General features: G+C 28.2%; 2 protein-coding genes across 7 annotated transcripts in view; one reads left to right on the forward strand and one right to left on the reverse strand.

The window, feature by feature from the left end:
* Window positions 1-3501: 3501 nt before the first annotated feature.
* Window positions 3502-24124, forward strand: part of LOC100164040 (dmX-like protein 2) — a 35128-nt gene continuing 14505 nt past the window's right edge. For all 6 annotated transcript variants that reach the window (XM_016803215.2, XM_016803214.2, XM_016803218.2 and 3 more), the window contains exons 1-31: window positions 3502-3835; window positions 3903-4100; window positions 6552-6711; window positions 7253-7471; window positions 8058-8205; window positions 8266-8451; window positions 8522-8718; window positions 8782-8900; window positions 9491-9675; window positions 9756-10129; window positions 10186-10655; window positions 10724-10869; window positions 10944-11091; window positions 11152-11301; window positions 11409-11631; window positions 11703-11866; window positions 12021-12270; window positions 12328-12717; window positions 12784-12944; window positions 13018-13154; window positions 13802-13947; window positions 14023-14132; window positions 14206-14495; window positions 14564-14691; window positions 14761-15273; window positions 15340-15614; window positions 15682-15945; window positions 16019-16126; window positions 16203-16392; window positions 16458-16621; window positions 16680-16833. In XM_016803215.2, coding sequence (XP_016658704.1) covers window positions 3749-3835; window positions 3903-4100; window positions 6552-6711; window positions 7253-7471; window positions 8058-8205; window positions 8266-8451; window positions 8522-8718; window positions 8782-8900; window positions 9491-9675; window positions 9756-10129; window positions 10186-10655; window positions 10724-10869; window positions 10944-11091; window positions 11152-11301; window positions 11409-11631; window positions 11703-11866; window positions 12021-12270; window positions 12328-12717; window positions 12784-12944; window positions 13018-13154; window positions 13802-13947; window positions 14023-14132; window positions 14206-14495; window positions 14564-14691; window positions 14761-15273; window positions 15340-15614; window positions 15682-15945; window positions 16019-16126; window positions 16203-16392; window positions 16458-16621; window positions 16680-16833 — 6454 coding nt within the window. In that variant the 5' untranslated portion in view covers window positions 3502-3748. The remainder of the gene's footprint in view (window positions 3836-3902; window positions 4101-6551; window positions 6712-7252; window positions 7472-8057; window positions 8206-8265; window positions 8452-8521; window positions 8719-8781; window positions 8901-9490; window positions 9676-9755; window positions 10130-10185; window positions 10656-10723; window positions 10870-10943; window positions 11092-11151; window positions 11302-11408; window positions 11632-11702; window positions 11867-12020; window positions 12271-12327; window positions 12718-12783; window positions 12945-13017; window positions 13155-13801; window positions 13948-14022; window positions 14133-14205; window positions 14496-14563; window positions 14692-14760; window positions 15274-15339; window positions 15615-15681; window positions 15946-16018; window positions 16127-16202; window positions 16393-16457; window positions 16622-16679; window positions 16834-24124) is intronic.
* On the reverse strand, window positions 19776-22232 carry LOC100163312 (SEC14 cytosolic factor-like). The gene is given in 6 exon segments (NM_001162692.2): window positions 19776-20197; window positions 20259-20367; window positions 20451-20561; window positions 20635-20884; window positions 20974-21133; window positions 21935-22232. Coding segments are annotated over 6 exon segments (918 nt in total). The 5' UTR covers window positions 22071-22232; the 3' UTR covers window positions 19776-20045.

A 24124-nucleotide genomic window follows, 5' to 3' on the forward strand; every position in this document is an offset into this window, starting at 1 on the left:
TCACAATTTTTATTTATAAGCATTTAAAGTTCAAATTTTGACAACATATTATGTAAAAATCACGAAAATTCGTAAATTATTTTATGCTAGAAAATTCATAAAAAATTTTCCTTTTATATCTAAGATTTCAAAATTTAATACAAGGCTCATAATATATTTTTACAATAGCAATTGAAAAATAAAAGAAATATATAGACACGATTTTTTTTTTATAAGCATTTAAAGTTCAAATTTTGACTAAATACGTAAAAATTACGGCAATGTTCAAATTATCTTAGACAGAAATTCATAAAAGTTTTTCTTTTTAATTCTAAGATTTGGAAATTTAATACAAGGCGCCTAACATATTTTTACAATAGCAGTTGCAAAATAAAAGGAATACATTGTCACAATTTTTATTTATAAGCATTTAAAGTTCAAATTTATACGAAATATGTCAAAATTGCGAAAATTTGCAAGTAATTTAGTGGTTGAAAAATCGTAAAAATTTTTTCTTTTATAACTAAGTTTTTAAAATTTGGTACAAGGTTCTCCATAAGTTTTTCTTTAAAAATAATATATCCTAGACTGACAAATCATCTCCGTTCAGAATCGTTTTTCGTATACAATGATATAATATCATTGGATTCAAATTTAATTCCATCCATTACAGTAACCCACTTGTAACCTACTCAGTGGCGTCATTTGAGGGGGGTCAAGGTGGGCATTTGCCCCTGTCTGATTTTAAAAGCAGCCCGATGGGCTGGTTCCCAGTTGTTGCCGTTTTACCATTATTATATTTTATAAGCACAAAAACATGCCTATTTTATAATATTTTCAAAAAGTATTATACTACGTATACTAAGAAATTATTGTCACATTGATACATTTTTATTAATTGATAGTTGGAATATATTTATATTTAGACGTATACGGTGACGTACCTACACATTGTATGTTTGGGTATGTATTTATGTATGTTTATTTGTGTTGTATGGACAACAATAATAATAAATAGTATCATAACCTAGTATAGTTTAATTTCTAAAATCTTAAACTAATACAAATTCTAAAAACAACAACCGATGGCACTCTTATTAATAATTATCATTGATCACGGACTTCAGTTAACTTGCTACAGTCGTGTATGATTCAACTATTCTGTGTGTTGTGTTAATTTAGCTGAAATTAAATTTTTTCGTGACGCGTGTTTACATTAATCTTTTAATTTGGACAAAATATGACTTAAAAAAAATAAATAGGTGGTGTCGGTGTGGCTAAAAATATAAAATTACCGCAAACTGCTCAAGAATCGAAAATAATTTCTGGTATGTTTAATAAACAGACAAAACTTGAGCGGCTGAGCCAGAAAGCAAGTAATAAAAAAAAATATATATTATTATTATTATTTAAGATAATATTAATTTGTGAATATATCGTATACCTATATAAGAGTAATAGAGTATAGGCTATAAGTGATGAATCAGGTAAAATTGATTTATAGATAATGCAGTTGATATATATTTTTAGAAATAAAAAAAAGAAGATATCCTATAATAAGCTACTAATATTATTGTTTATCAATATAAATATTGCCATATAATAGTTTGTAGACTTTTAACTGATATAGGTATATAATTGTTTTTCTAAAATATCTGCTACCTTTTATTTAAAAATGATGTTACCTATAGTTAATAAAAATTAAAAAGGGTACCATAAAAAAATGTAAGCAGTTAATATGTGGTTGCGATCGAGGCGAGCAGTTTTCTTTACCCTTTCGGGCCGGTCAAAACCTTTGCCCCCCTCTATTGAAAACTGAAATGACGCCACTGAACCTACTGTACAGCAGAGCGACATCCACGACTTACCCGCCTTTTTTTTTATTTTTTTTATGAACTTAATACATTTTGAGCTGTTTCATTGATACCAAGTATGTTATTTTTAGGACTTAGAAATAAAAATTCCAAAAATAGGTCTTTTTACAGAACCAGTTATAACTCTCCTCTACAATTTTGTTCATAAGTGTTTTTACGATAAAACCCATATTATGCAGTAACCCATATATGGGATCGCGCAAACATGTTTTTAAAGGAATTTTCGAGTGATTTTTTCTGCGACTTCGTCCTCTTAAGACCCAACAAGTTCTTAGTTAAAACGATATACTATGTTCAACTTTGATTACCAAAATATCCCACAAAAATCATATACGTTTTTTTGTTTTTAACATCCCTGGTGCCATTAAAGAAAGAATAATTAAAACAAATAGTTTATGTAATAGGTTATTTTATTTTTATACATAAAAATTTCATTTTTTTTTTTTCATTTATGTTTTTTTTGTTGGTGTTTTTGAAGACACCACGCTCGCCTATAACTCTTACCGCATATGTAACAGTAGAATCCGGGCGAGTGGGTCTCTACGTGTACTCTAAATGAGTTCTTTATTTTATACTCTTTTCTGCATATCAAACATTTGTAACTGACCGATCCTTGTCGACGCTGGAGGTGGTGGTGGTGGTGGTGATGATGGTGGTGGCGAGGTTGCCTCTAAGTGGCTTCAGCTGTCAATTTCAACAATTCAATTGTTCTTCCTACATTCATTCTATATACATTTAAAATAAAATCATAATTAGTTTGTCAAGAAAACAAATTAAACCTATGAACTAGCAAGAAATGAGCTTTTGGCATAAGTCTAGTTTAGCATAAGACAAGTTAAATAAAATAGTTTGTTTTAAAATCATTACCCGTATTTCCCGCCATGACAGGAACGATATTTTTTTTTTGCAAAATGTGCATCTGAATGTTCTTGGTTGACTGACCGTTACTGGTTCACTATCCAATGGTTGGTTTGTCTGCACTTCATCATTTGGAGGTTCAACTATCAATGAAGGGTCTTCAGTGGTAGTTGAGGCCTCCAAATGATACACATACTGCGTCGTAGTAGCCGTTGTGGCCTTGAGGGTGACCGCATGTCTGCATAGTAATTTCGTGTAATTTTCCAATCAGTGGACTGGGACGGCAGCAATGACATTTATTTTAATAGTCCACGACGGGGAAAAACCCTCGGCAAGAGCAATAAGAGCCTCTTATGTACTACGTACTGCGTAGTTTAATATTTTTTCCATGTGTGTAGTTCATGAGTTGTTTGAACATTCAACATTCAAACTCGTATACCATCGATGACCGATGTTCAAAAAATGTTGCCCAACTCTACGTCTGTTTAGGGCATTAAGTTCAAATTATGGTTAAACTCATTTTAATTTTAAGAGGTTGGCAACACCATAGTTGTCGTATAACCATATTATTTAACCGTTGTATGACCACTCTTATCATTTTTCAGTGACAACTTCCTGACCATTCTCCGCTCTTGTGCAAAAGATAATATGGATGTTCCCTTCCGTGTTCTGTTTAAAAGTATATCATAATATATAATTTATGCATAAAAAAACCTTATCAAAAACCATCCACGACTATAATCTTTATCAATTTATCGAATATTTATCAGTGGCCTTGTATATAAGACTGTGTATCGGTCGGTGTACGTTAGTTGTAATATTATTACTATTATTGTAATTAATTTTACTTGCTGCGATTTTTGACGTTCGGGTGCCGTCGTTGTCACCCTTTTTTCTACGCGTTTGCACGGCCGTGCGTTTGGCCGATATTGTTCGCGGTGTGACGATGATGTTACGTTAGGGCGGGCGAAAGCGGAAGCGTTGGTAGTGTCTGACCCACTAAGTCGGTCATGTCCATAGTTTAGGCGGCAGACGACATGAACTGCCATCAAATACTTAGTGGTGCCTGTAATGCTGGCGACCGGTGTTTCGCCGTCGGCAGCGTGGAAGGCGTACCGTTCACCGTAAGTATTCCACTTCCGAACCAGCGAATGGCCTACAACCCATCACTCATCGTCTGTCTGTGTTTAGGCTTATGCGGCTGGATGCAATATTGTGATACTAGCGAGCACATTCGAACGGGTTCAAATCATCCCTGGAGCGATACACAACTATATCCGCATCAGTTGTTTGGACTGTTCAACAGACACGGGAAAGATAGCGGCCGCCTACGACAATCAAATATGTGTCTTTGAGCCAACTCCGCTGGTTTGCAAAAATTCACCTCATGTAAGTTAATTTTTAGTATCATTAGAAGTTGTTGTTTGTCCTAGACACACCCATTTACATTAATAACCGATAAACTTATTAATTTAGGGTTTATATTTAAATTGGACTTTTTTGTTTTCAATAGAATGATAAATTAATATTTCTCTCAAGTAAACTATGGGAGAGGGTTGTACCTTGGGATCATTTTTATTAAATATCCCCTAACAGCTGTAATTGTTAATACTTAAAGTTAATGCATATTAACAATATTGTAGATATAATTAAGTTATAGGTTTTTTCCAAACCTTAAATCTGAGTTAAGTTTTTTTTTTTTTTTAAACCAAAAAATGGTCTAATGCACAGTGTACAACATATAATGTGCCTTGGAAGTTACATGGAAATAGAAAAAAACATATTTCAAAAATATTACTTAAAAATCATAAACTACCTAAGCAATTCAGCATATTATTGATAATATATAACCACCTAATCTCAGGTACCTAAATGATAAAAATATAGTTCAATCCTTTAAAACTTGAGAATTAATGATTTTGTCCAAGGTACATGCATACCAATTTTAAAAGAATGTATCTTTTTACACCTTAATACTATTTTTTTTGTAAGAACGGACTACTACCATTTAAAATATTTAACTTAAAATGGCACTAACCATAAGAACTTCTATGACAAATTCAAATGTTGAAAATATAATTTTAAAAAAAACTAAAAATTCTTATTTTGATAGGCAAAATTAAATTTTTCTACTATGAATTCATGAGTAATTTTATTGTTATTAATGTCGTGGAATTAGGTACTGACTATAATTTCTTCCACTTATTAATTCTTTACCTATTATTGAGGAAGAAATTAAAATTAGAATAAGGTACACGAGGCCCAAGGTACAACACTCTCCAATCTACCTAAATAATAATTTTTTTGCTATAAGTTTATTTTAACTATTATTTGAACAATATTTTTATATCAGTAACATACTTATATAAATAATTTAAATACATTTATTGGTGAAAAATATTATTATTATAATTAGTAGTATACAATACTATAACAGGTAGTTTTACCCATACATGAACAATAAGTACATATAAAATATAATATAATATCTAAGCCTTCAAAGAATAAATATTATAATTTATACAGGAATAAAATAGGGATTAAACCTTAACTTCTCTGTCTTTTATTAAAATTATTTGCCATCCACATACCTTATTTTGTACTATGATAAACAGTTAAACATATATTAAGCACACTATATTAAACTAACTTAAGTCTTAAAGCATCAATTCTCCTATCACTAATTTTTTGAATTTTTTTAACATTAGCTTACAAATAACTCTGAAAATTTTATGAACTATACCAATACATAATTATATAAATAATAGTAACCTAATCTGCTAATATTACTTATATTAAATAAATATGATTTTATTCATTTTTAATTATTTTGAATTTTGAATTTTTAAATGTTTTAGGTACTATACTAATATCAAAAGCTGTAAACTAATTATAAAATGACAGCAACTTATTATTGATCATTACTTGTGTATTTATATACACAGTTTTATATAAATATACAAGATTTAATTAGACTAAATACAAATTGAATCCTTTAAAACATAATTTCAACATTTTAATTTATGAAAAGATCTAAAAACTTAAAATTACATTTTCTCAAATATATATATATAGTTATATGACAGTTTATTTCAAATATTCATGTATTTCTATTGATACAATGCATACCATTTGTATTATATATATTTAATTTATTTGTTTTATATGATGCCTTTAATAAATTACGTTGTTTGTGTTAATGACTTAATTAGTAAATAAGGTTAACAATGTAAAGGCTCTTTACAGTTAATTATTGATAGATAAATAGATAATCCACTTGAAATTCTGTTTATCTTTATGTTGTACCATAGGTACAATATGTCATTTCTTATGAGAAAAAATAGTTGGTAAACATTAATTTTCCATGGTAAAAAAATCATCTTAAAGAACTTTTGCATACTGTATCCATTAACAAAAAAATGTTTTAAAATTAATCAATTAAACATTAATGTTGTATTATCTAACTATAAATTATATTCATTTTTTTTTAAATAAAAAAAAAAATGTGATACCAATTTAATTAAAATTCATAATATTAGTATATTAGGTAGTTGAGTTGTTGTCCTTATTAAAGAAATTTTATTTTTTTATATATATATATATATTTAATTTCTGGTCAGTTGGCACAGCTCCCATTCCAGTTAAGAATGCTCCCATTCTTATTAATGTTATTTTAAGTCACCACACTTACTTATTGTACCTTGTCTGTTGTATAGCTTGTAAATATACTATTTTAAAAATATATGTATTAATATACCTCCTAGCATTTTCAATAAAATAAATGTAAGCTATTTATTTCTTAATTATTTAATTAATTAGATTATTCTTTTATAATTTCAGCAATTGGATTATAAATGGGTAGAGACTGCTAGTTGGCGAACTGCTTGCCGTATTAGCTGTTTGTCATGGAATTTGGAAGGAACTCGGTTGCTTACAGGGGGTACTGTTTTACAACTATGGCATCAACAATTACCCGATGAGCCCTTAGAAGAAAATACTGGTAAATATTAGTTTAAATGTAATTTTTATTAGTATACTCCATTCTAAATAAGAAACACCAAGGCGGCTACGGGCAAAACCGGTTTTGCTGTGTAAAAGTGGGTGTTTCTTATTTGGAATAGAGTATAGAAACATATTATATTTGTTAAATAAAGTAAATGCATTTTATGAATTTCTTTCATACGCTGTAAGATCATCACAATTTGCATAAATAATTTTTAAAAAACAATTAAACTCTGTATTATTTTTGAATTTATAAACTATTAACCCAAGTTAAAAAGTAACATTTTTGTGTAATTAGTAATTCTTTGATTTTATTCTGATATTCAATACCTACATCAATTACATATTTAATACAATATAATCTTTATTTTATATTAGGTACCTATCTATTATTATTTATCATATTCTATAAATATTCCTTTTAAATACAGGTACTATAATATAATACATTTTTGTAGATAACAAATTACCCTTAGATTTTGTAAATAATTAAGGTGGAATAAATATCAATAAGAAATTAAATCTGCTCTTTTGTATAGGAATGACAAGTGATGGAGTAACATTTGAGATTGGTGAAGAAGCAATACCAATGTCATTAACAACATCATATAACTGTGAAGTCCGTGGATGGGAATGTGTTTGGCAAAAAGAAACGGCCACTCCGGTAGTGCACATTGCATTTTCACCAGATGGGACATTATTTGCTACTGCTGGTAAAGATGACAGACTAGTCAAAATTTGGTTTGAAAATAAACAATGTGAGTATGATGATTTTTAATCACTATTGTTGAAATGCAATATATTAAAACAATAATATTATGTGCACATGTATACATGCATACTTCATAGATCAAACCCAAATGTTTATTCATTGAACGTAATTAAACAATTTTTCTTCCAAATAGTCCTTAAGACTAGAAATTTATTTATGTTAGAACCAAATGTTTTGTAGATTTCCTATCATTTTTAATATAATAAAAAGTTACTTGAAGTAAAAGGCAAATTACAACTTATATACTACCCACTCTAAATTAGCTACAGTGTCAATGTATACAATTTGTATTTGATATGTTGGTGGTAATAATTATGATAACCATTTATTTCTTTTTTCAATCCTGTCATGATGCTGCATACATTGACTAGTAAAATTAAATAATATTAAAAAAAAAAAATTGGTATTCACGTGAAATCAGAAACTTGAAACTTCAGACAATTATATACGTTTTTAACCATGACATTTAATTTATCCTGTAGTTTTGCTTTAATAATAAAAAATATTTATTTTACAAAAGAAATAAAATTGAAATTTTATTTGTTGCTAATATTTATTAATAATTAATATAGTACTTTTTCCATCAAAAAGTGTTGATCAGAATTACTCAATGAGTGCTATTTCTAATTTTGGTGAGCCAAATTACGGTTTTGTGTACATAGCTCATCCTCGAGCTGTAACTCAACTATCATGGAGAAAAACTAGCAAATATATGCCAAAGTAATTTGTTGTACACTGCCTGTTTGATAAAATTGTAATTAAATTAAAATTTTTTTTTAGGGGATCAGTATCAAATATGCTAGTAACATCATGTCGGGATAATATTTGTCGATTATGGTCAGAAACTGTTTTACCAGATGATGGTTTGGTAAATATGAGCCATTTTGATCCATTAGCTGCTCATAATCCACGATTTCGAACTCATAGACATAAGCATAGACTTCTTCAACGTCTGAAACATATGAAGTAATTAATTAGAATACTTAAACATTCAAACAACACAAAATTATTTAACTTTCTTTTTTAATTTTGATAGAGCTTGTTTTCATATACGAAGGCATGCTAAACATCAGGGAGATCTTGGAACTGGTATAGCTGGAAGTACAAGTTCTACAATACCAACATTACCATCTACATTCAGTGTCCATGATTTTCATAGTTACGGTTTTCATGGTACTGGAATTATTCCGGGACTTCATTTCCATTTAGCAGCAAGCATAAATGCCGAAACTGGTAATTTCAAAAAATGTATGCATAAAAAATATAATTATATTAAATTCACAATTTTTTCTTTAGACATTCCATTAGTGCCTAGTTTATCAAGCACTGACCCTGAAAGAGAACCAAATTTTGTTCTTCATTGGCTCAACAATAAAGAAATGCATTTTTCACTCCAGGCAGAAGCCATACTAAATGTACAATAATTCATAACTAATAATTAGGGTGTGAAACTTCATGCACTAAACAAAAATGAAACATAGGCACTTAAAAAATCTTCAATATGTAATATAATTCAATTAAATTTTTATAAAATAGACATTTTTTGTAGTAAATTAACGATTTTTTGAAATTTTTGAAATTCATGATTATTCAAAACGTGTAATAATATGCAAAAAATAGTTTTGCACTATATTATTTTTAATTTAATCTTAAATATAAAGATTTAATCTTTACAGTAAAAAACAATTATTGAATTCAAAGTATATTTCAAAATATAGATAACCATATTACTAGAGTTGTGCACAAAAATAAGGCTTTTTATTTTTAAATTATATTTTTTTTTTCATTTATTAACAAAATATATATCAATGTGTATAAAATCTTATTATATTTCATGAAATATGCAACATACATTTTTGGATTTAAATTGTATTATGATGCAAATTTGTGTCAAATTAAATTTTTAATTTGTAGCCATTTAAGAAATATGCAATGGCATGAAGTTTCTGAGCCCTAGAAATAACAAATCAAACTGCTAATATTAATATATAAAATATTTATTTAGGAATTAACCAAAAAAGTAGTTGAAAAAGACGATATGCTTATAAATGAACAATTTATAATATCAGAACATCACGATGTTGAGTACAGTGATTCTAAACGTAAACAGAATAAGCTTGGTAAAAGTACATCACAAGATGAAAGTGTTAGTGATGAACACAGTTGTCCATCAACTCATCCTACACTGAGGTAATTTATATTAAATTTAATATTTACTAATATTAATAATAATTGTTTTATGTGTATGTTTCGTTATTTTTGTACTTTAGCAATACAACATCTGTAAATTCATTTACTAGTGATACAAATCATATAACAACTGATTCTCTTGATAATAAAATTGAATGTCTACTTCGTGACTGGCACCATAGTCCTGATTTGTTATTTGCTGTCCATCCTATTGATGGAAGTTATTTAATTTGGGTAGTTGATTGGTTAGATGAATACCATCCTGGTTCATTTAGACAAGCCCAAGTTTCTTTTTCTACTAGAATACCCAATGCTTTCCCTCTTGGAGATGCTACCACAATGTCTCATAATGTTTGTTTATACCACACATCTGGATCAAGTTTACAGCTAGCTTTTAGAGATGTAGTTAAAACTGCTGCTGCAGCACCAAGCAGATCACCTAGTGATGTTCATGGTTAGTTAATTATTTGGGTTGTTGACTGTGTACTATAAACAAATTTTATTGCTCAGGTATAAATGGAGATAATGGTGATTCTAGTCTTCCCAGAGTATTGGAAGAAGATGGTGATTCTTTAGCAGGTGACATTGATTTACACCATCAGAATGAATCAGTTGAACCATCATCATTGAATGAAAATGGAAAACCAAATCGAGCAAATTCAACTATGGGTGAAGATTCCGGAACATTTAACGATATAATATCTGCCCCGCCATGTCCAACTCTGTCAATGGTCACCAAACATACTAATGGAACCTTAAATTTATGGCAATTAACCTTTGCTGATAAATCTAAGTTTTCTCAAGTCTTAAGTATTGGCCATGCATCACGAGCTTCTGGTCATCGGTTCCGTGTAAATGACGTGACCTGTCATCCTGTATTGCCATTATTGTTAACCACTTCCCATCACAATTTACCTGATCAAGAAACTCCAGCTTCTCCTTTATCACCCAATCCACCTCCTATTGCTCAACCGCCCTCAGTAAGTATAATATAAATTTAAAATAAAATAACATTTACAAATGTATACAACAACTGCTTTTTTTGCAGGGATTTTGTAGTGAACTTATATTATGGAGAGTTGATGCAGTTGGGCCACTTTCTAAATCTGGTGGTGTTTCTGAACTTGCTCGTATAAATTCACTACAAATATCAGCATTCTCAAATGTTGCTTGGATTCCAACCTTATTACCAAGGTTCTTCAAAAACCATTTGTTTTTATATATTGTTTAATTGTTTTAATCTAAAATATCAAATTGATTTTTATTAGTACTACATTGGGGACATTATCAAATTCTCCGAGTGCTTGTTTTGTGGCATCAGATGGAGAATGTTTACGTGTTTATCAAGCTGTTATAGATGCCAGAACATTGTTAGCAGAAGTATCCAGTTCAGAACACCGGAGTCGAATGGCTGCAGTAAGAAATATAGTTTTGGTGCAGTTTTTTAATTGTTATAAATTTAATGAATTGTTACAGGACTCAATGGTGAGTTTGTCAACCGATGTTTCCTCTGAAAATGATTTGAAACATAATTCACTGCACGATCGTATCAAAATTGTTTCTCAGCAATCTACTGCTAGACCTGGATGTATTATTCAATTGGACGCTATATCTGATGCAACACATGTAAATTGTTATTTAATTATGAATATTTGCAATTTGCAATTATTACATATTACATTTGCAATATGAATAAGCCAAAATCTAATCATTAATAATTATTTTTATTATAGGATTGGCAAAATACTCAATTTTTACATGTATTTCAAGAACAGTTGATGACTGGAGAAAGAGCATCTGGTAGAGGCTTAGTAGACGCTATACCAGGTTTAGACAGTGAAGAACCCGATGATGATTTTGAAGAACCATTTTATTTAGTGGTGCTTGAACGAACTGTTCAAGGTACTACTGTACATATGTGGCGTTTATTAATAGCCTCCCAACCTGAAAATAATCGTATGTTTAATATTGTTTTTTAATTTCAATATTTATTTATCAAATATTTTATATATTTATTTCATAAATAGCTTTAAGTGAAAGTATGATGTATGTACCTGATAGTCAATTGGTACAAGATGATGATGATATAGATAACTCAGGAAAATTAGGTGCAACCAATTTAGGCGGGGAAGAAACAACTCAACCAACATTGTCAGCTTTTGCCCCTCATGTTTCAATATCAACCACAAAGGTAAGTTAATATAGTATGCAATTTAAAAAAAAATACTTTTATAGTAACATACAATTTTTAATTTAATTATTTGACCTATCAAATAGTTTAATAAGATAGTATGCTTTAAGTTGTATATTATTTAATTTTTGAAACTATTATTGTTTAATTTTAGATTTGTACACAAGAATTAAATTTACCTGATGGTGTTGATGTGATTCATGCATCTCCTGCTGGAGGACATCTAAGTTCAGCTTCCATTTACCCAGCTTGTTTTGCACCTTATGTATTTGTGACTGCGTGTTCAGATAGTACTCTGCGGTTTTGGAAATGTAAAATTTCAAAAACAGCTGATGAAGTTAATTACCAGTGGGTTGAATGGGAAATGATAAGAAAAGATCGCAAATCCATGATTGAAATATCAGGTAGAATTTTTTCTACTACTAATTAGACAGCATATCTTGATTAATATTTATTTTTAGGTCAACCATTAAACATAAGTGCAGCATATAGTGGTCGTATTGCTTGTGCATATAAATATGGAAAGTCATTTACTAGGCCGTCAAAAAAAGACCCCGAATCGAGATATGTGAATTTATGTGTGGCTATTTATGAGTGTGAAAGTACTGGTGGTTCAGAATGGTTACTTGAAGACACAATACATATGAAAAATATTCACTTGCCCAAACTTCATATTGATCCTAGTGTTGATATGACATATTTGCATGATCAAACAATACTGTCATCTAAAAAACATAAGTTACAGTCTACAGTTTTAAAAGCGTTATCGTCAGAAGACTTGGATGGAACCTCTGGAAGATGTAATGGTAGAAATGGAGATAATGATACTAATTTAGTCAAAAGTAGTCATGGTATGTTAATTGTGTAAATATCTCGTGAATATTAGTGTAATAATTTATCTACTTTTCACTTTCCAGGTTTACTGGCTGTTCCTAGTTTTAGTACTCTTCAATCATTAAGAAAATCTATTATTGAAAATGGTAACACTTGTCCACTAACGCAAAAGCATATTGTTCAATTGGATTGGGTGTCAAAAGAAGATGGGTCTCATATATTGACTGTCGCTGTTGGTAGCAAGGTAAATTATTTTTTTTATTATATAATATAATACATACATTTAATTAAATTTTTGTTTTATTCTTTGTATTTAGATAATGTTGTTCACACCAGTATCTAGTGATTTAGCTCAAGCTAATATGAAGGCAATGAAAGAGTCCCAATCAGTAAACCGTCCAATATTACGAAAAGCTTCATCACTAGCATCTCCCAATTTTGTTGATGAAATAAGGTAAATGTTATACTATAAATATTAACTACTACAATACTACATGATTTATTTAACTTTAAACACTAATTATTTCAAAATCTAATATCGCTTTTGAAAAAAAAAAATTTTGATTAACAATATTCATTTTAATATATATATTCCAAGGTAGAATATTATCTGAAGTATTTCAATTTAAAATAAAAATAAAATTTTTGTTAATTAAAAGTTAGTTATAACTTTATAAGTAAGTAGGTATTTTAAGTTTAGATTAGTGGAGTTATGACAAACATTTGGTGGGGTGCACTTGTTAGAATCAACTCATCTAAATTTTAAATTTTTATACCTCATAGTTACTCTTCTAAATATGGATTTTTATGTTTCCTAAGCACTTCAAAAAATAGTCTGCTTTGTATTAAGTAATGTATATTTTTATTAAAAAAAATGTAAAAATTATAACAAGAAACATATTAAAAATATTGTTTTGTAACAATTTTAAATTATATATAAAAAAAAAATGTTGATAGCTTATAGCTTTTGTGATAATTAGTATTCTTCAATAAGAAAATTACTCCAATGCCATAAAATAAACGTTGTATGGAAAATGTAATGCATGCCTTATCAGACGTATTATGATTTCTGATATTGATTGCTTAAATTAAATTTTTCAGATGGATGAAACTCAGAAAAATTGATCTTACAACAGCGGATGGTTTGCCTCCACTTCCAATGCAAATATCTTGGGTTCGTGATGGTATACTAGTTGTAGGCATGGACAGTGAAATGCATGTATACTCACAATGGAAACCAAATACATGTGAGTAAATTGGAGAATTATGTATCAACAATATCTTAAAATATTTAAAATATGACAATTCTAATCCACATTTAGATATGATACAAAAGAATGCTTTGTTGTGTTGCAAGTTAATACATCAAGAATCTGATGAGCTTCAAGATACTAGAAATTTAAGAGATGAAGATCTTAGAACATTGGCACATGTAATTTCATATATTTAAACAACTAATAACTCTAAAAAAAAAGTATTGTATTTTGTATTGTTATCATACATAGGAAACATCCCAAAGAAGACTGGCTAACGTAAGTTCAATGCCTCATTTGTCTCGTGTCAGCTCAATTAATTTAAATATGTTAACTGCTGAGACAAAAAAAAAGAAATTGGGTATTCAAAATGGCGACTCTTCGAATAATATTCAAGATTCTTATATGCCAGATTATGGACTATTTGAAGCTAGTCGTATAGCATGTCCAGTTCTTCCTCAATATCACCCTAAACAATTAATGGAGCTGTTGAATTCTGGAAAAATTCGTTGGGTGAAAGCGATTCTTGCACATCTTGTCAGGTAAATCAACCATATAAATTATTATTATTCATTTTTTTTTACTTATTTGAAATTAAAAATATTTGTAGGTGTATTTCAACAACATGTAGTGTAAGACAAGGTGCTGTTGTGTGTTCATATTCAGAAGAAGATAATTTAACTCGTCAAAGAGGGTGGTCAAGATCAAGAACATTATCTGTGAGCTATGCTGGAGCTGGTAGGATACATGTTAAAAATATTTTTATGGTATTCATTTGTTTTTAAATATTATTATTATCATTATTAGCTACAAGTCCAATGGAACCTAGAGGATCCACTACCGCAATACCAGAGGAACTGATGTTGGATTATGCAGAAATCACTTCTATACCACCTTTACCTTTGTGGACACTATTGGCCGCTGATAAAGAAAATGCCAGTTCTGCTCTTAAGTTAGCTGAAGATGAAAAAGATTATAACGAATTATTTAATGGAAACATTTCAACATCAGAAGACAATCTGGATGACATATTGAATGATGAATCAGAACCGGAAAGCCCTCGTAGGTGTGAGCGTCAATCTAACGCAACAGAAAAACAACAATGTCTACTTTCTCATTTTGGGCCAAAACAAGGTCAACTGTTGTCTCGTCTGTTAACTCATACACATTTGCCTGGTTTATCAAGTTTAGATCAAATGCACTTGCTAGCTCTTGCTGATACTGTATCTACATGTAACACCGATTTTGCCGATAGGTTTGTTGATAAAACGCAATTTGCTAAAGATAGTTCTGCTCCGCATGAAGGTGAAGTGTGTTCAGGTTAGTTTGAGTGAGACAAAGTTTAAGGAATAAAAATTAATTTCAATAATATTATGAACATTTTAGATTCATTGGACGACTGTGGTCTTAGATTTTTGTTGGCCATGAAGCATTACAATTATTTATTAAGATGTTTGGGTGTAGCTCAGCGTACTCAATTTCAAAAAAGAGGAATGTGTTCAGCAGATATTGCATGGGCATTCCACTCCGAAAGCGAAGAAGAACTGTTACAATTAACACCTTCTTATGTACGAGGTACTCCACGTTGGTCAGCATTAAAAGAATTAGGCGTTGGGTGGTGGCTCAGAAATCAGACACTATTGAGAACGTGTATTGAGAAAGTAAGTTTTTGTTTTAAGATATAATTTTAAATCTAATTGTTATTGATCAAAATAAAATTTTTCTCAGATTGCAAAAGCAGCATATCAGGCAAACCAAGATCCTTTAGATGCTGCTATATTTTATCTTGCAATGAAAAAGAAGTCTTTAGTTTGGGGATTATTTAGGTCTAAAAGAGACGAGAGAATGACACAATTCTTTTCCAATAACTTTGCTGAAGACCGTTGGCGAAAAGCAGCGCTTAAAAATGCATTTGCATTACTTGGAAAACAACGATTTGAACACGCCGCTGCATTTTTCCTTTTAGCTGGAGCTCTTAGAGATGCAATTGAAGTAATTATTTCATATTTCAAAATGCATTAAATATTTAAATATAAATAATATTGAAATCAAACTTGATATTTAGGTATGCTTGAATAAACTAGATGACTTACAATTAGCTATGGTGATAGCTCGGTTATATGAGGGTGAAATTGATTCTACTCCACCCAGTCTTAAACGGCTTTTGTATGAGGTATATTTCCAATTAACTAAAAGACCAATTAAATAACTGAATTATGTTCATTCTTAATTTAACTTACTTTTTTTAGGAAATACTTGGTTGTGATCAAAATGGTGAAAATCAAAAATTATCTATGGCTAATCCAGACCCATTCTTACGTTCTATGGCTCTTTGGATACTTAAAGATTCTACTGGAAGTCTTAATACATTAGTCCAAATGAACGTAGGTACAATGCATCCACAATATAATGACGAGGAAAAACAAGAAACTTCAGCTGGTATGTTAAAAAATTTAAAGTACTATAAATATTTCTAAATATATATATATATATATTGTTTGTAGCAAATCCTAACGTGTTCAATTTCTACGTTTATCTTCGTACACATCCATTATTGATAAGACACTATCTGGCATCCACTTATCAAGATAAAAAGAATCATACTGTAGTATTAGCTGGTTTTAGCTATGGTTCTGATGCTAGGTGTAGGGAAACTTCAGATCGACAAGTAACTAAAAATTGTATTCAAATTTAAAGTTGATGTTAATATGTACCATTTTTTTTAGTTAATGTTAGAGGATTCCATTTCTCCATTAGAAAGACAACTTTATTTCAAAACTGCACATGCACATTTTAAAGCAGGATGTCCTGCACTTGCTCTTGAAGTTTTATCAAAATTACCTAGTAAAATAATGGATCCTTCTACAGAACAATCTAATAGTAAGTACATTTATACTAAATTATTATTATTTAATTATTTAAACATATTTAACCTGCTGTTAATCATGTCATGGTCAAAGCGACTACACTTTTTTACATATTTAATAAAACATATAATTTTTACATTTCAATCATTGATACTCAATATATGTTTTAAAAATAAGATATCAATATTCTAAATAAATTTAATTATTTATATATTGATTAAACTAAGATATTATTCATAATATACCTATAAATTTTAATAAGACTCGCATATTCCTATTTTCTTAAAAATATTACCTGTTTTATGAATAAGGGAGTAACTTTTTGTAACAGTTTTCATATTTTTGTCATTGTCTGAAATATTAATTTGTTTTAATAAAATGAATAAAAATGTATGAAACAAAGTTTTTATACTTGAGAATTAAAGCACAGTCGAAAAGATCAAGATGCAACTGATGTATTATACACTGCCGCGACTAGCATCAGGTTAAAAAAAGGTGGGTAAGTGGATGTCGCTCTGCTGTACAATAGGTTACAAGTGGGTCACTGTATAATGGATAGTATTAAATTTGAATTCAATGATATAATATCACTGTATAAGAAAAACGATTCTGAGCGGAGACGGTTTCTCAGTCTATATATTAGACATACCTATTGTAGGTATACTTATCTATAGTATTAAAAAAAAAATTGACCTATAATAGGTATCAATAATAAATTCCAAATTAATCATATCACAATATCCATTAGGTAACGCGTTAAACATCAACAACAAACCGTGGTACTATCATAGATATATAATAGTATACTTAAGAAGTTTCAAGTACCCACAAATAATATTATACAATCACAACAAAATAACTAAAATAGTTATTCCCGGTTTTTTAATACGTAATTTCGTCCAAATTTGAACTTAAAACGACTATAAAAATAAACTGTGCTTATGTATTTCTTAGAATTTTTGGTAACAGAATTAAATATTTACGTGGAATCTTGTTTTAAATTTTCAATCCTTAGATATAAAAGTTGAACATTTTATAAATTTTTAACTACAAAATAATTATTCAATTTTAAATTTGATAAATTTTGTCAAAATTTACACTTCGAATGCTTATAAAAAATAATTGTGCCCATGTTTTTTTCATATTTCTCAACTGCTATTGTAACAATGTATCAGGAGCCTTGTATTAATTTTTTACACTTTTTGGCCCAATAGATAAAACTTTATTGATATTTATAGAAAAAAAAACTAAAAAAATTGAAAACTTACAATGTCCGTAAACAGCTCAAAAAGAGTATTGTATTGTATATCGAAAATGCTAATATAAACATTCAGTGAAATTTTCAAGTTTCTACAGTCACTCGTTTTTTAATTACAACAAAATAAGAAAATCGTTTCGTAAGAAATCAAGTGAATATCAAATATTGTAAAAATATGAATTTCAAACGCTCATAAAAATTTAATTTGAGTTTCTTATAGACATTTTTTTTTTGATGAAGGTAGATTATCCTATAAGGAATCTTGTATTACATTTTAAAATCTTAGTTCTAAAAAGAAAAATTTTTACGAATTATTAACTCAAAATAATTTGCTAATTTTTGTGATTTTTACATATTTTGTCATTTTTGAACTTTAAATGCTAATAAAAAAAACAGTGACTAATGATTTTTAATATTTTTCAAATGTCATTGTAACAATATAGTAGGACCCTTGTATTAAATTTTCAAGTATTTTTACTCAACAAATAAAGTTTTATTGACATTCATAGAAAAAAAAACTAATTAAATTGGAAACTGAAATTGTCCGTAAACAAATCAAAATATTTTGAAAATTTTATCATATATAGAAAATAGAAATATAAACAACCTGTGAAAATTTCATGTATCTACAGTCATTCGTTTTAAAGTTACACCAAAAACCAAAATCAATTTTCTCGAAAACAGATTTTGCGTAAAAATGCATTTTGACCCTCCAGAGTACCAACTAGATTCACTTTCCTATCAGAAAAGGTACTGTTGAAGAAAATCCAAGCACTTTTAATGTCCTAAAAGGTGATGACAGACACAAAAAAAAATAAAAAATAAAAAATAAAAAAAAACCACATATTATTGTAAAATCAATACATTCATCGTTCCACTCAGAATCTAAAAGTGGTAACTTATAATATTTTCCACAATAATAAATATAATATCAATTTTTCCGTTTAAATTAAGCAAAATCTTTTCATTATTTAAAATTTGTGTAAGTAGTTTAGTATTAGTTAAAAATATAAGCACTATGTTTTATCTACCAGTAATTAATTGATGAATATTAGGTATATCTAAAGTTTAAAATATATCTAATATCTCAAGACACCAATTTACAAAAAAAAATGTAGTTGGTATTTACTTGTCTTTTGCTGAGATTGTCGAATATATTAAGAAATCACTAGAAATAGATGTCTTAGTTTTCTTACGAGCCTGGTAGTATTAATTTCTTTTTTTGTCTACTTATCAAAGACGTTGAATACTTAAAATAAAAAATCTAATTTTTTGATCACTTCGATGTTTGCTTTAATTAATATAACAATATGTATGCAAATTATAGTTTTTATGAATGTTTGATTATTAAGAATATAATATAATATACCTACTAATTATTCATAAATATTTATATATTGGGATTTTTTAAAAATATAATTTTATAATAGTCATAAAACTTATAAGATTGGTAAAAAATTGATTTGAAAAATGTGTGAAGTAAGTATCTACTTATGCATATTTCCTAATACACATATTCTCTAAATAGCTCATTGAGTATTTAACAGTGCTACCCGCTAGTGTATATTATATACCAATCCTACTTAGTCATAATATTTGTATTATTTCTACCTGGTTTTATTGGATTAATTATTGTACATTCATAATAACCTTAATAACATATTTTATTTTTTATTCAAAGTTTAGAATAAAGATTTCTTATTATTTACTTTTTTATTTAAATAAAAATTAAAAAACAATATAGTTAAATGACACTTAACCTCCTCGATTTATAAATCTGAGACCCTTTTTGTTACAATAAAAAAATATATTAAAATAAATAATAATATAACAGCTAAGTCAGCTTATTGAAAAAATAAAACATCTTGATCAATAATAATTTACAATAACTTGTATGGTATCTACAAATTGAAATTGTTTGAATGAAATAATTAAGTTAGAAATATACCTATATATTTAAAATAAGTTTAATCAATGCTTAAATTTTTAAAAGAATTTATATTATCCTTGTCATTTTCTCCAACTGTTGTATCTACTTCATCTTTAACATTACCATTTCTTAATTTTTCTTCGTCCAAAAAGTAATCGCGATTATCCAATAATTTTTGTTTTAAGATTTCTGTAAATATAAAATAATATTTGTCAAAAATAAAATTCCATAATATTTACTCAAAATTTACCATTTGTTTCGCTCATAATCGGTGCAAGGCCACCATAGTCCTTAGGCACTATTGTTTGTGGCAATGTTTTTATAAATTCATTAGTCTTCGGAACTGATTTTATTATAACCTGTAATAAAAATAATAAAATCAAATAATTTTATTGACACACAAAGCTATTGTTTATTAAGTGACATAAGTTGTATGTTTTACTTTATTTATCAATGAAGTGCTCATGAATGGTTTCATCATTGAGAATAATCTTTCAGTTCCTGAGGTGACGTTGAGAATGTAAATTTTATCAATCACAAAAGGTGTACCTTCCTAAAAGTATAAATTGTACGAGTATAAGATATTTTCTAATAGTGTGCTTAAAAAAAAATCAGTCAAATTGTACCTGGACGTATAACATTAAATGTCTTGCATTTGATAGGGAGTAACGTAATGCGTGACTTAAGCTAAAATTATTCGAATCCAGTACCATTCTGTACCCCGACTTGGTACCGTATTCGACTTGGTCTAGTTCGATGGCCATAAAAGTTAGTTTTGACGCCACAGTTGGATAATATTGTGATGCATCCACGATTTTTAATTGCGACCATATATAGCTGTAACCATTTTCTTCGTCCGGAATTATGTTTATATTACTGAACAATAAACAAATATTAATTATTATTCGTATAAATTACCAAAATATAACAATTTGCGTAAGACAATTATATTTATACTTGCTTACACAACATCCAATTGTTTTTGATTGAAAGGATGTGCAGGGTCTCTTGCCGAAAAGAAGGGAGTGCACTTCTTAGCTCGTAAATTATAGCACTGACTTATTACCTTTTTTGCATATTCTTTATCGTAGTTACACGCATGCAAAAACATTATAATCTGAATATCTGTAGAAAAAAATAAGATATTAATTTTTCAATATACGTCATTATTGCAAATATTTAGCAATCTAAAAATACTAATATTTAATGTTTCCGTTTTAATGGACTAAAAGCTATAAATAATATATTCAGGTATAGCAGGTTAAGTTCCATATTTACTGATCTATTTAGGTTTTCTGGACCATAAATACATAATAAATATTCACAGAAAAACAAGTTTACAATAACAGTGCAAAGGTTTTTAATTTTATATTCTTGAAAATTTGAAATAATATTCAAAAAAGAAATCGATGATTAAATTGAAATTGCATATAAATGTAAATACGTGTCATAAATAATATTTACTAAAATTACAAAATAAGTGATAGTTGTTTAAAATGTCCTTTAAAATATTTAGTAGAGTACATTATGCTAAATTGTACGTGTTAAAATGTTATTATATCAATTTTGACACAATGTATGATATGAAAAAATGCGTTTTACATAAAAATATATTCATGAGTACATAGGTACTATAAAATATTAATTACATTATTGTATACAAAATTAAAAGACGTTTTATTATATAAACGATGTATGATTTTTTTTTCTCACCTATAGTTTATTAAAAAATTCGTTGTTGACCTTAACCTAATAGTTAAAAATTGATTTTTTTTATAGATATGTTTTCCTGAGTTTTTGATAATTTATTACGACTTTTCTTAAAAAAAAACTTGTTTAACATATAAGTTACAAATAATTATAATACATTAAAAAACGGCATATTTTCATATTATACTTAAATTGAATAAGATTTCTAACTCTCACCAATTAATTTCCCATATAAATTTATATTTTCGTCACTCCACTTTAGAAGCTCTTCTACATCTGTGGCAGATAATTGTGGATTTTTTTCATACTCTTGCTGAGCAGTAACTTTATAATATTTTTCCAAAGTTTCCATTATTGTTAAAAAAAAAAATTAAAATACTGCGGAATTTTTAATGAAAATTTTAAGTATACAACGCACAAATTAAACTAAATATTAAATTATTTGATTAATATTACATATATGTACATCATATTAGAGAGTGGCTGTTCACCGTTCGACCTCGTTTGTGTGACTACCTCTGGAAGTCAACTCTACGTGTCTTCTATAGACTATACTACGTTGTCCTTGAATAAAACTGGTCTTGCGTACCTCGTGCTCTGACGTATATGATTTGTTTTTAAATTTAAAAAAATTAACAATTTTAATAAATAAATTGATAATACATCGAGGCTTTTGATGATTATTTTCCATCGTAAAAAAATTTAATCACCCTTAATAACCCATCAGTCTTAGTGTTCTGTATTTTAATTTTGCTATATCTTATAGTATAATATTATAGTAACTTTTATTTCTATAATTTTTCAGATTAAATTTATTGAATTGCATCTCTAAAAATTAAAGTGATTCTATATTAAATTATACGAAATGTACATGTAGTCTTATTTATTTTTGATTATAACAATTCGCTATAAACTATATAATTGATGGACAGGAATAAATGTATACGAGATAAATATAAGATCCAATACCTAATATATTTGTACGACGCATCACTGTTCACCGATGAAGTGTTTAATTTGGCCGTATCAAACATATTTTATTTGATTATTAATTATATAATAACAATAATATGAGCAATTTTATTATTAACATAAAATTAGATTTGAAGAAACGTATAGTAGTTTATTAATTACAACAAATCACTGTGGTTATCATGTATAACCTTGTTGATGATATAGCCAATTTCTGAATTCTTAATAATGACTAGTTTCATTTAGAAGGAAAACTACTGCAATTCTATAGTATTTGATTAAAACTCGTATCGTTGAAAGTTATACGTAGTTTTTGTACTGGCGCATTACTTGTTTTTTCTCTCTGACCCACGCGGCCACGCGTAACATAATATATTATATTATGGCAAATTTGCGTTCAACAGAACCGATATTCTGTTATATTGTTAGCTTTTGTATGAAAATGAATCTACCTATATCAAATTGTATTATATGTGTTTGTAATTTTTACGGTATTAGAATTTTTCTGAAATTTACGTTTGACCGTTTTCAAATTGTAAATTTTTACTTGTAATCTGCATAAAAATGAAATATCATACAATACCAAGGTATTATATTATAATGGTGTCTCCCTCGAGTACCAAATATTATAAATAATAATATATACTACCCTAAACCATCATCAATATCATTTTTGTTAAGTGGCAAATTCACTTGTTATTGATGCTATATTTAGCTACCTATTATTTGTATTCTATATAATATATATAAATAGGTTTCACCACCCCCCTTCCCACCATGTACATATTCGTAAATCTCGCGTATAAACAAATACGTTCATACGCAAAAAAGTTGAACGTAACTTATAAATCATTAATATATAAAATTATATCTATAATGTTTGTCATTTCATTGTTTGATTTAAAATAGATATACGTACAAACTATATTTTAAATCAAATAATGAAACAAAAAACATAAGTGTTAATATATATTAATGATTTATAAGTTATGCTAACATTTTTAATTAAACCTGTCATTTGGAGGTGGGGCGTGACCCAGATGCCTCCTCCTGTATACGCCACTGACACTTTCAAACATATTAATATATTGTATTAGAATTAAAAATAAATTAAAATCAAACGTGAGTGGTTTTGTGCAAAATCGTTTATAAAATAATATTAGGTACTAACCCGGTCCTAACCAGAAATATATTATACGTTATAGGTACATATAATTTTAGATTCTGAACGAAGTGATGAATGTATTGATTTTACAATGATGTGTGTTTTTTTTTTTTTTTTTTTTTTGTGTCTGACGACAACTTTTGGAGCAGTAAAAATGCTTCGATTTTCAAAAGTTGTACCTTTTTCTGAAAGGAAAGTGAATCTAGTTGGTACTTTGGGGGGTCAAAAGTGAAAATTTCCCAATACTTTTCAAAGCGGCAAGGAAAAAC

Source organism: Acyrthosiphon pisum, chromosome A2 (assembly GCF_005508785.2).
Source record: "Acyrthosiphon pisum isolate AL4f chromosome A2, pea_aphid_22Mar2018_4r6ur, whole genome shotgun sequence".
NCBI classification, from domain to species: Eukaryota; Metazoa; Arthropoda; class Insecta; order Hemiptera; family Aphididae; genus Acyrthosiphon; species Acyrthosiphon pisum.